The following is a 12406-nucleotide window of genomic DNA, read 5'->3' as shown; positions in this document are numbered from 1 at the left end:
GTCTATTATGTTCTATACTGTACTACTACTACCACAACTACTACTACTACTACAACTATTACTACTACTACCCCTACCCAGCTGCACATCTCCTGCTTGTCTATTATGTTCTATACTGTACTACTACTACCACAACTATTACTACTACTACCCCTACCCAGCTGCACATCTCCTGCTTGTCTGTTATGTTCCATACTGTACTACTACTACCACAACTATTACTACTACTACCACCACTATTACTATTACTACTCCTTCTACCACAACTATTACTACTATTACTACTACACAGGCGCACATCTTCTGCCTTCTCGATTATGTTCTACACTGTACTACTACTACTAATTCTACTACTACCACCACTATTACTACTAGTTCTACACACCGCACATTTCCTGTTTCTTTATTATGTTCTATGCTGTACTACTACTACCACCACTATCACTACTACTTTTACTATCACCCCTACACAGCCTCACATCTCCTGCTTTTTTATTGTCTTTTATACTGTAGTACTAAGACTACTTTTACTACTACTACCACCAATATTACTATGACTACCACCACTATTACTACTACTATCACCACTATTACTACTATCACCACTATTACTACTACTACCACCATTATTACTACCACTACCACCACTATTACTACTACTATCACCACTATTACTACTACTACCACCACTATTATTACTACTACTACCACCAATATTACTACTACTACCACCACTATTACTACTACTATCACCACTATTACTACTACTACCACCACTATTATTACTACTACTACCACCAATATTACTACTACTACCACCACTATTACTACTACTATCACCACTATTACTACTACTACCACCACTATTACTACTACTATCACCACTATTACTACTACCACCACTATTACTACTACTATCACCACTATTACTACTACTACCACCACTATTATTACTACTACTACCACCAATATTACTACTACTACCACCACTATTACTACTACTATCACCACTATTACTACTATCACCACTATTACTACTACTACCACCATTATTACTACTACCCTTACATAGCCGCACATCTCCTGTTTTGCCCTAAATTTTCAGTACTGTACTACTACCACCACTACTTGCCTTGTCCATTATATTCTACACCATACTACTACCACTTCTAATCCTAACTCTACACAGCTGCACATCTCCTATCTTGTTCACCATCTTAGATATTATATACTACTACTACCCCTTCACATCTCCTGCCTCGTCGATCATGTCCCATATTGTACCACCACTAGTACTACTACTCTACTACCCCTACACAGCCGCACATCTCCTGCCTCGTCGATCCTGTCCCATACTGTACCACCACTACTACTACCCCTACCCCATACTGTACCACCACTACTACTACCCCTACCCCATACTGTACCACCACTACTACTACTCCTACCCCATACTGTACCACCACTACTACTACCCCTACTCCATACTGTACCACCACTACTACTACCCCTACCCCATACTGTACCACCACTACTACTACTCCTACCCCATACTGTACCACCACTACTACTACCCCTACCCCATACTGTACCACCACTACTACTACCCCTACCCCATACTATACCACCACTACTACTACCCCTACCCCATACTGTACCACCACTACTATTACCCCTACCCCATACTGTACCACCACTCCTACTCCTACCCCATACTGTACCACCACTACTACTACTACCCCTACCCCATACTGTACCACCACTACTACTACTCCTACCTTATACTCTACCACCACTACAACTACCCCTACCCCATACTCTACCACCACTACTACTACTACCACCACTACCCCATACTGTACCACCACTACTACTACCACTACCACCACTACCCTATACTGTACCACCACTACTACCCATACTGTACTACCACCACTACTACTACCACCCCTACCCCATACTGTACTACCACTAGTACTACTACTCCCCCTACCCCATACTGTACCACTACTACTACTACTACCACCCCTACCCCATACTGTACCACCACTACTACTACTACCACCCCTACCCCATACTGTACCACCACCACTAGTACTACCCCCACCTTGTTCACCATCTTACACATTGTACTGCTGATGCTGGGAACACTGCACAGAATAAAGTAAAAGAAAAGCCTTTTCATGGCTGTACGGACACTTTTTAACGCAACCCGAATTAATTTACTCTGATTTGATTCCTAGAGCTGATTCCGTTTCAACAAATTAGTCTCCAAAAACAATTCTGGACATTGAGAAGTGTCAGATTGTCGGAATTACCTGAGGATATAAGAAGGGACCTCCCGAGGGAACTGGACGGCACAGATCAGGCAGTTAATCCAAGATAGGATAAAGCAGGATTTATTGGATTTCTCATAGAAACAACGCGTTTCAGGTTCATGAGTTAAAAGGAGGTCTCTGTCACCTGACAAAGGGTTATGAACCCCAAAACGCTTAGTTTCTATGAGACCATTAAATCCTGCTTTATCCTATCCTGGATTTGCTGTGTGATCTGTGCCGTCCAGCTCCCTCGGAAGGTCCCTTCTTATACACTTGGGTAACTCCGACAATCTGACACTTCTCAGCGGCCATTCCTCTTTGCTCTCCTGGCTTGGGATCCCGAACACCCCAGGGACCAGCAGCTGCGGCATCCAGCTTTCACTGAGAGCGTATATAGTGTCGTAGGTGAGCAAGTTTCCTCTTTTTTCTGAATTTAGGTATCACCAATATGGCAGCTTTTCAATGTTTTTAGCCTATTGATCAAAAATTTTTGGGATTTCCCTCATCTCTACTCATCACCCTTGGCTCATAGCGTTCCTATAGTCTCTTCTATGCTCTTTAATAAGCCAGCTTCTCACGTGACCAGAGCTTGTGTCTTACGTCCATAGATCGGCAGGTTCTTAACAACCCAGAGGTGGACGTGTTCTGGTACCGAATAAGGCAACTGTATGAGGCCACCTTGGAAAGCCAGCAAGCGTTGTCCGAAAAGGAATGGCTGAACGTCCATTACCCTCCCCAACTGGATCGCTTTGCCAATGCCGAAAGAGGTCTCAAGGTTCTAGTGAATATACAAGGGTCCGAGGTACAACAGCGCTAACATCCTGATGTGTCTACGTGCACGTTTATGTGTTGGGGTGGGGGGTACTTTAAAAAAAAATTAAGTTATGGCTCCTAGCAGGTGGGAAGGAAACATGGAAATTGCATAAATGAGACTTGGCCGCATCCTTTAGGGGTTGAAGGGCTTAAGCCCTGGAGGCCGCACAGTAGACAAGAGCGCATACGTTATGATGACCGATTAAACGGAGCACTCAGTGTTGTCAGAGTCCACCAGGATAATAACTACTACTCTTATCACTTTCTTGTTTTTCCATCTTAGGAAATCCAGGCTATAGATTTTGATCCCACAAAATACCCCATTGACCTGATCAGGAGGGCGCTACATGGCCGAGCCAGCATCTCCAGAGACTTCACTAAGATGCGGCCAGACACTTTTGCGTTGAGAGTGACGGGTATGGATGAGTACCTGCACGGGGAGCACTCACTCTTCGAATTTAAGGTGATGAAGTGTTTAACATGATATTTGGTATCTGGTAAGATGTGTGCGAAGCCGGGTAATAAGGTTTCTTCTGGTTTGCAGTATATCAGCGAGTGCATGAGGTACGGAACCACCCCACATCTAACCGTTACCCCAATGGTCTTTGTGTTCGGGCGAGAGACAACACTTGCTCCAGACTCTGACCTTATTCTTCCTTCCATACATCCCAACCTGGAGGTAAGAACCTATTCTGGATTATCTCAATGAGAACAAGTGTATAATATGGAGCAGCATTGGTTTATAAGGGTCTTGTCCTGTCAACCATATCAGATTATATGGAGAGATAAGATGTAGACCGGACCGGGGGGGGTTGTTGGATTGTTATATGGATGTTTCCACTGCCAAACACATGGTGGTAGCAGGACATTGAGAAAGGCCTTCACATCCACTGATGTCACTTCATTGGGAGCTGAGCTGCAGTAACCTAGAACGGCCACTACACAGTGTATGGAGCTGTCTGCTTCTGGGGACCACATGGTTGATTGGTGGAGAGATAAGTGTCGGACTTCCACCTACTAGATATGGACCTATACTGAGGATAGACCATCAATATAAAAGTGTATATTGTGTGTGCAGTGTAAACTGAAGATGGTCGGAGTTGGATAGGCCAGTGCAGAATACAACAGTGGAGCCTATAGGAGGTGTAATAAGTGTATGGCTGTATCTATGTTTCCCCGGGGACTCCCTAAGGTGGTTACAAGTTACAAGTCTCACAACAATTGGCTAGCCAGATATCCCTCCAGGGAGAAGCCTACCAATAGGATGGTTCCTGTACAGAGCCATTCCTTAGCTAAGTCCTTCCCTGGAGAGATATCTGGCTAGTCCCTACCCGTAACTGAGGCTCCGCGGACCTTTACGCATTTTGATATTTCCCATGGGACAATGCACCTAGGGTTTCACTGTATTGAGCGCTTTAACCAGCACCTGGCAGTGTCTCCTTTGGCTGGCCTCCCTGAGATCAGTGATCTGTTTGCCTTATAAAGCTATGTGCACACTACAGAATCGGTAGGTTAGTTCTATGGACAAAAGGCGGAATACACCCGTGCATAGAATGGAGTCTATGGCACGGGCGAAAATGCGCACAACTGCCTGTGTCCACGAACGGGTGCAAGCTGCGGAATCCACGACGGGTTTTCCATCACTATTCCGTAGTGTGCACGTACCCTAAGTCTGTGAACTGACACCCTGGAAGACTATACCTATATACCATCCTAATTATAGAGAAACCGACAACTTTTATGTTTTGTTATATTAGAATTGTACAACTAAGCCTAAAGCCTGAAGACTAAACCATTGCTGTATACCCTGGCTGTAATATTTTGGTGCAGCCTGACTAGCGGCCGTTGTTACTCGGAGACCCAGCGGTGTGGGTGATGATGGCGGCACACCATTCCCCAATCCTGGTGTTGTCATCCTGCCCTTTCTCCTCATCTGACCCTCTCATCTGTCCCTTTCCTTTCCTCAGGGATTGGCATGTACGGGGCAGATATCTCTGTGGGACATGAAGCAGCCGTTTACCATACAGATTATACAAGGCTCCAATGTGACATTTGCCGCAGGCTGTAAGGTGCGACGTCCGGACGTGTCAGTATGAGTGGTTTCCATTGGCCGCACACAGATGTGTAGAAACCCCATTGTAATAGGAGATTTGCCCAATATAACCATGTTCACACATAAAGGACGTTTTACCTTCTTGTTTAGCTGGTGGTCCGGGCCGGTCTCTTCCATGGTCACGAGCCCCTCTGCCAGGAGGTGGAAACCACAGAGGTGAACGCGGTGGCTCATCCAGTATGGCACCAGATGATGGTGTTTGACATAGAAGTGTGTGACCTCCCCCGCATGACGCGGCTCTGCCTGACCCTGTGCACCGCACATCCCGACCATAGAGTCTTTGTGACCAGGAGGAAGGTCGGTGTCCATCCTCTCAGGTTAGGCTGTCTCCTCCCGGATAGGTGATCTTCTCTCCATGCTGTACCTGTACAGGTGGCCCCTGTAGCCTGGGTGAACATGATGGTGTTCGATCACAGCGACTTGCTCAATAGCGGCCATCACTGCCTGACCCTGTGGTCTCCGTTTCCAGGTATGAATTGGTGTCATGGAGGGATGTGGATGCACTTTATATGGGGGATGTGGATGCACTTTATATGGGGGATGTGGATGCACTTTATATGGGGGATGTGGATGCACTTTATATGGGGGATGTGGATGCACTTTATATGGGGATGTGGATGCACTTTATATGGGGGATGTGGATGCACTTTATATGGGGGATGTGGATGCACTTTATATGGGGGATGTGGATGCACTTTATATGGGGGATGTGGATGCACTTTATATGGGGGATGTGGATGCACTTTATATGGGGGATGTGGATGCACTTTATATGGGGGATGTGGATGCACTTTATATGGGGGATGTGGATGCACTTTATATGGGGGATGTGGATGCACTTTATATGGGGGATGTGGATGCACTTTATATGGGGGATGTGGATGCACTTTATATGGGGGATGTGGATGCACTTTATATGGGGGATGTGGATGCACTTTATATGGGGGATGTGGATGCACTTTATATGGGGATGTGGATGCACTTTATATGGGGGATGTGGATGCACTTTATATGGGGGATGTGGATGCACTTTATATGGGGGATGTGGATGCACTTTATATGGGGGATGTGGATGCACTTTATATGGGGGATGTGGATGCACTTTATATGGGGATGTGGATGCACTTTATATGGGGATGTGGATGCACTTTATATGGGGGTTATAGATGCAATCTATATATGGATGTGGCTTCATTGTATATGGGGGATGTGGTTTCATTGTATATGGCGGATGTAGTTTTGTTGTATATGGCGGATGTGGATCCAGTTTATATGGGGGGATGTAACTAGATCCATGCATGGAGTGTGCCACTGGCTCTATAAGTGGGGGCATATGACTGGTGCTGTATGAGAAGCTGCAGTTTATTAAGTTCTGGTGGTTCTGGCCTCTTTATCATCAATAACATATTATAAGACTTGTATTTTACTTCTCTCATGTTTACCACCTATATGGAGGCTACATAGATGGGAGCGGTATCCGTTGCTTCATGCTGTACAATGTCTTGTAGGTCTTTGGGAAGGTTGTGGGGTGTGTAGGTAGGTACAGGTATAGGTGTTGTTGTGTCAGCTCAACCAAAGATGGTAGTGTCGTGTCGAGAGTGCTTGTCCATCACATAGGTGTGAAGTTGGTACCTGCTTTGTTATGGGGCTGGCTGTGGTTCCCAAATGGTCGGTGACCTGCCGGGTTATGATGGGTCCCTTGGGCTCTTGTCATGGTAGTCCTGAGTAAAAACTGACCCAGCCGGACTATTGGTACCGCCATCCACAGAAAGGGGAAAAATAACCTAAGGTGTGCAATTGGTGTGTATGGGTGCTGGGGCCGAAGTATGACCCAGTGTTGTAAAAATAGAACAGCTTTACTATATAGTTCTTCAGTAGTACAATACACTTTTGCAGAAAAGATAAATCTTTGACACAGACTTTTAGTGCTTAAACTCGTTGTGCTTAAGGAGATGCTTGTAGTTGAAGCAGGTGGTTGGAAAGTTGAGTAGAGGAAAAGAGTTTGTCGAAGGAGCCCCAACCCAGTGTAGCTGTGTAGTCTGACGGAACTTGAAGAGAGACTTTATAGTGAAATACTTGTAGTTGTGTTGAGACTGTGTCTGACCACCTTGTGCCCTACATTGTCAAGTGACCTGTCCTGTCAGGTACTACAAGCCCCAGCCATGGTTATCTTGGCGTAGCTAAGTGTCTGGGAATGTCCCAGATACCTGCACTGCGACATAGGATACGTAGAACTTCTTTACGGTAGCTTTGTCCTATCCAGGCTAGTTCTCTTTGTGTTCAGGATACTTCATGTTTTTAGACATGTTTTTTCGGCATGGGTCATGGTGTTCCTGGACTCTTCTCCCTTTAAAGTGCTTAGCAGTGCATAGTAGATATAGTAGAACAACTGTTGGTCACTAGCTGCATCTATACACTCTTGTGTCTAGACTAGACTGACTTTTGTCCCTCTCAGCGGTCCTGGCAACAGCCAGGCCTTGGCTTAACTATAGCAGGAACAGTAGGTTTTGCTTCTTCCCTCTCTAAAAACCACCTGTGGTGGGACACCACAGTTGTATGTGAGACCCATGTAACATGATGAGAAACCACTGACCCAGACCGCAGGAACTCACAGTGATGGCTGCCAATGTATGGAGGGAATATATTGTGACAAGCCAGGGCCGATTCAAGGGTTTCTGCCGCCTGAGGCAAACCTCAGGCGGCCGCCCCGAGTGATAGCCGGCATCCCCCCCGGAGCAACACCCCCCCCCGCCGCCGCCGCCGCCGCAGCCATCTACTCACCGGTCCCACACCGCAGCCGGCCCGCGATCTCTGCTGTCTCCACATCCCGTCAGGTCCCGCGATGTCACCCTGCAGCTGTCACGGACCTCCAGGCTGTGGTGAGTGAGTGGGGTGATCGGGTCGCGCGGGGCGGTCCCGCGCGACCCGATCACCCCAGCGCGTCCCCACCGACCCCGGGCACTCACCACAGCCTGGAGGTCCGTGACAGCTGCAGGGTGACATCGCGGGACCTGACGGGATGTGGAGAGCGCGGGCGACGGGACAGGTGAGCGGCCGCTGTCATTTTTGTTAAGTGATACTTAACAAAAATGACAGCAGGGGGGACATAATGCCGCCCCCTGCCGGACCGCAAATTCTGCCGCCTGAGGCGGAAGGCTCATTCCGCCTCATGGCAGAAGCGGGCCTGTGACAAGCTATTGGTCCTCCTCGGGGGGATCGGCTACAGGTTATCACAGTCTTATCCGGTGATATCTAATATATATTTTTATTTTATTTTTTCTCCAGATAATGTAAAAGACTTGCTGCATCCCTCCGGATGTGTAGGCTGTAATCCTGAGGCAAATAGCATGACGCTAGAAGTCAGTATTCCCTATATGTCTCCTGATCCTGTGCAATACCCCTCTATAACAGAGGTAAGAAGTGTCTATATGGGGATGGGATTTACTAGGCATTGCCCCCACCTAGCCAGAATCCTGCTCCGCACTGATGAGGGGCAACACCCTGAAACAGCTGTCTGTGGATTTATACCTGGCCTTGGTTTTTCCCTTGTCATTACATAGACTTATAGGGCCACTTAATATGGTGGTTTTAGTGGTTTCCCTACTGGAGCCACTCCTTGGCTGGGTCCTTCCTGGAGGGATATCTGGCTAGTCCTGTGTTTTGAGACTCTTAATTGAGGCTCCACTGGCTCTTCTTTTGCATATTCATGTTTCCCAGGGAGCAATGCACCTAGGATGTCACTGCATTGAGCGCTTTAACTGGCAGCCAGCAGTGGTATCGTTTGGCTGGTCTCCCTGAGATCAGCAATCTGTTTTTCTTATATGGGGATGTGGATTTCTATCTATCTTGTTGTTTTTGTCTTGTAGATAATGAGGTTGGGGAAACACAGTGCAGCAACTAGTATGTCACCTGATGAGGTAGGAGCATCATTATATATGTACTGTGGCCATTCTCATATGAGCTGCCAGCTAAACGCTCCTTGGACCAACAGCTCTCTCCCAATCCCTCCATACTTATTGATCATAAGTAAAATAAAAGCTCTTGGAAGGGGGGAAAGAAAAACTAAAACACTTACATGAGAAATAGTTGTATCCTAAATGCAGAACTCCAGAAATGTTTTCTCTTTCAAACCAACTGGTGCCAGAAAGTTACTGTTAAAAAATATTCAGTTCTCCAGTACTTATCAGCTGATGGATGTCCTGCAGGAAGTTATACATTCTTTCCAGTCTGACACAGTGCTCTCTGCTGCCACCTCTGTCCATGTCAGGAAATCTCCAGAGCAGGAGAGGTTTTTTTATGGGGATTTGCTGCTGCTCTGGACAGTTCCTGACATGGACAGAGGTGGCAGCAGAGAGCCCTGTGTCAGACTGGAAAGAATACACCACTTCCTGCAGTACAAACAGCAGCTGATAAGTACTGGAAGACTTGAGTTTTAGGTAAATGACAAATCTATATACCTTTCTGATACCAGTGGATTTCAAAACAATTCCCTTTCACCAGAGTACACCTTTAAGGGCTTGGAAGGATTGGAATATGATCTGGCTTTGTTTGTTTTATTTTTTTTTTGTCTGTCAGATCGGGGAGTTGGGGAAACACAGCACAACCTGCAGCTTGTCCCCTGAAGAGGTAAGACCTGCACCACAGTAATATAAGGAAGAGTTAGCATATGTACCCTATGCCTATTACAATATGTACCCTATGCTTCGCCATTCAGCTACCATTTACTTTGCTAGGTGTAGAGCTGGGCCAAGTACAGAATATCTGTCCCTGCTCCTGTACAGTACACTGAGCACCCATACACATTCCCTTATCTGGTTGCAGAACACCTGTCCCTGCTCCCATACATGACACTGAGAAGCTATACACATTCCCTTGGCTTGGTGCAGAACACCTGTCCCTGCTCCTGTACAGTGCACTGAGCACCCATACACATCCCCTTGGCCGGGTGCAGAACACCTGTCCCTGCTCCTGTACAGTGCACTGAGCACCCATACACATTCCCTTGACCGGGTGCAGAACACATGTCCCTGCTACTGTACAGTGCACTGAGCACCCATACACATCCCCTTGGCCGGGTGCAGAACACATGTCCCTGCTACTGTACAGTGCACTGAGCACCCATACACATTCCTCTGACCGGGTGCAGAACACCTGTCCCCGCTCCTGTACAGTGCACTGAGCACCCATACACATTCTCTTGGCTGGGTGCAGAACACCTGTTCCTGCTCCTGTACAGTGCACTGAGCACCCATACACATTCTCTTGGCTGGGTGCAGAATACCTGTTCCTGCTCCTGTACAGTGCACTGAGCACCCATACACATCCCCTTGGCCGGGTGCAGAACACCTGTCCCCGCTCCTGTACAGTGCACTGAGCACCCATACACATTCTCTTGGCTGGGTGCAGAACACCTGTTCCTGCTCCTGTACAGTGCACTGAGCACCCATACACATTCTCTTGGCTGGGTGCAGAATACCTGTTCCTGCTCCTGTACAGTGCACTGAGCACCCATACACATTCTCTTGGCTGGGTGTAGAATACCTGTTCTTGCTCCTGTACAGTGCACTGAGCACCCATACACATTCCCTTGGCTGGGTGCAGAATACCTGTCCCTGCTCCGGTACAGTGCACTGAGCACCCATACACATTCTCTTGGCTGGGTGCAGAATTCATGTCCCTGCTCCTGTACAGTGCACTGAGCACCCATACACAATACCTTATCTGGTTGCAGAACACCTGTCCCCGCTCCTTTACAGTGCACTAAGCAGCCATACACATTCCCTTGGCTGGGTGCAGAACACCTGTCCCTGCTCCGGTACATGACACTGAGCAGCCATTCACATTCCCTTGGCCGGGTGCAGAATACCTGTCCCTGCTCTTGTACAGAGCACTAAGCACCCATACACATTCCCTTGGCTTGGTGCAGAACACCTGTCCCTGCTCCTGTACAGTGCACTGAGCACCCATACACATCCCCTTGGCTGGGTGCAGAATTCATGTCCCTGCTCCTGTACAGTGCACTGAGCACCCATACACATTCCCTCGGCTGGGTGCAGAACACCTGTCCCTGCTCCTGTACAGTTCACTGAGCAGCCATACACATTCCCTTGGCCGGATGCAGAACACCTGTCCCTGCTCCGGTACATGACACTGAGCAGCAATTCACATTCCATTGGCCGGGTGCAGAATACCTGTCCCTGCTCCTGTACAGAGCACTAAGCAGCCATACACATTCCTGTGGCTGGGTGCAGAACACCTGTCCCCGCTCCTGTACAAGAAATTTTGCCATAACTAATTCCAAAGCGTTAGTATGTGTAATGGTGGTTCTGAAATGAGATCCTCTTCTCCTGTCTCCCAGCAGCAGCTCCAGGCCATCCTGTACCAGAAACAGCAGGACGAGCTTAATGAACACGACAAGGTCCTATTGTGGAAATTCCGCCATGAGATCTGTAGATGGCATCCTGAATGGCTGGCCAAACTTCTACTCACCACCAAGTGGAAATGTCACGTGCATGTGGCCCAGGTGATGGCTGGAAAACTACACAGATAGAACGGGTTTATCTAGTTATGTAAAATATATATTGAATCATCCCCCCTCCTGAGACTAATAATTTATTTCATACATGTTGTTACCTTTTCAGTCTCCTTCCCCCAGTTCTGAGCTGCTGCTTTCTGCTGAAGACACAAAAATCTGTGTGTGAGCTTTTCTCTCTATCTTCCCCAACTCCCCCCTCCCTTCTGATAGACCTGATCTAAACAAGTCCCTATCTGCAACTTAGTAATGCTAGGGGTTAATCTGAGGTCAGGTTTCTGATGAACTCACTGCTATTATTCTTCCCGCAGTTGCTACAAAGTTGCAGATAGGGTTTTGTTTACATCAGCTGTCCCAGAAGGAAGGGGGAATAAGAGATAAAGAGCAGAGACGGACTAAACAGCTCAGATACAATTTTATGTGTCTTCAGCAGAAAGCAGCAGCTCAAAACGGAGAGAAGAGAGAGAAAAGGTAAAGACATGTATGGAATGAATTTTTGGTTTTCAGAAAGGGGGGGGTCAACATATATTTGACCTAACTGGAACACCCCTTTAAGGGTGAAAAAAAATCATCTTCCTACTTGCACATTGCAGAAATATTTTGGTTGTGCTTCTTAGATACAATTTATTG

The 12406-nt window shown here is 47.2% G+C and overlaps 1 protein-coding gene across 1 annotated transcript in view; it reads left to right on the top strand.

Moving 5' to 3' along the window:
* The window catches only part of LOC138771915 (phosphatidylinositol 4,5-bisphosphate 3-kinase catalytic subunit delta isoform-like), a 55471-nt gene that overhangs the window by 28705 nt on the left and 14360 nt on the right, over positions 1-12406 (top strand). The window contains exons 5-14 of the mRNA XM_069951917.1: positions 2927-3120; positions 3415-3594; positions 3676-3810; positions 5099-5200; positions 5335-5541; positions 5617-5713; positions 8530-8657; positions 9111-9161; positions 9820-9870; positions 11603-11767. Coding sequence (XP_069808018.1) covers positions 2927-3120; positions 3415-3594; positions 3676-3810; positions 5099-5200; positions 5335-5541; positions 5617-5713; positions 8530-8657; positions 9111-9161; positions 9820-9870; positions 11603-11767 — 1310 coding nt within the window. The remainder of the gene's footprint in view (positions 1-2926; positions 3121-3414; positions 3595-3675; positions 3811-5098; positions 5201-5334; positions 5542-5616; positions 5714-8529; positions 8658-9110; positions 9162-9819; positions 9871-11602; positions 11768-12406) is intronic.

This window comes from Dendropsophus ebraccatus, chromosome 14, assembly GCF_027789765.1.
Source record: "Dendropsophus ebraccatus isolate aDenEbr1 chromosome 14, aDenEbr1.pat, whole genome shotgun sequence".
Taxonomy (NCBI): Eukaryota; Metazoa; Chordata; class Amphibia; order Anura; family Hylidae; genus Dendropsophus; species Dendropsophus ebraccatus.
The sequence above is the reverse complement of the archived record's forward strand: the minus strand, read 5'-3'. Positions and strand labels throughout refer to the sequence as shown.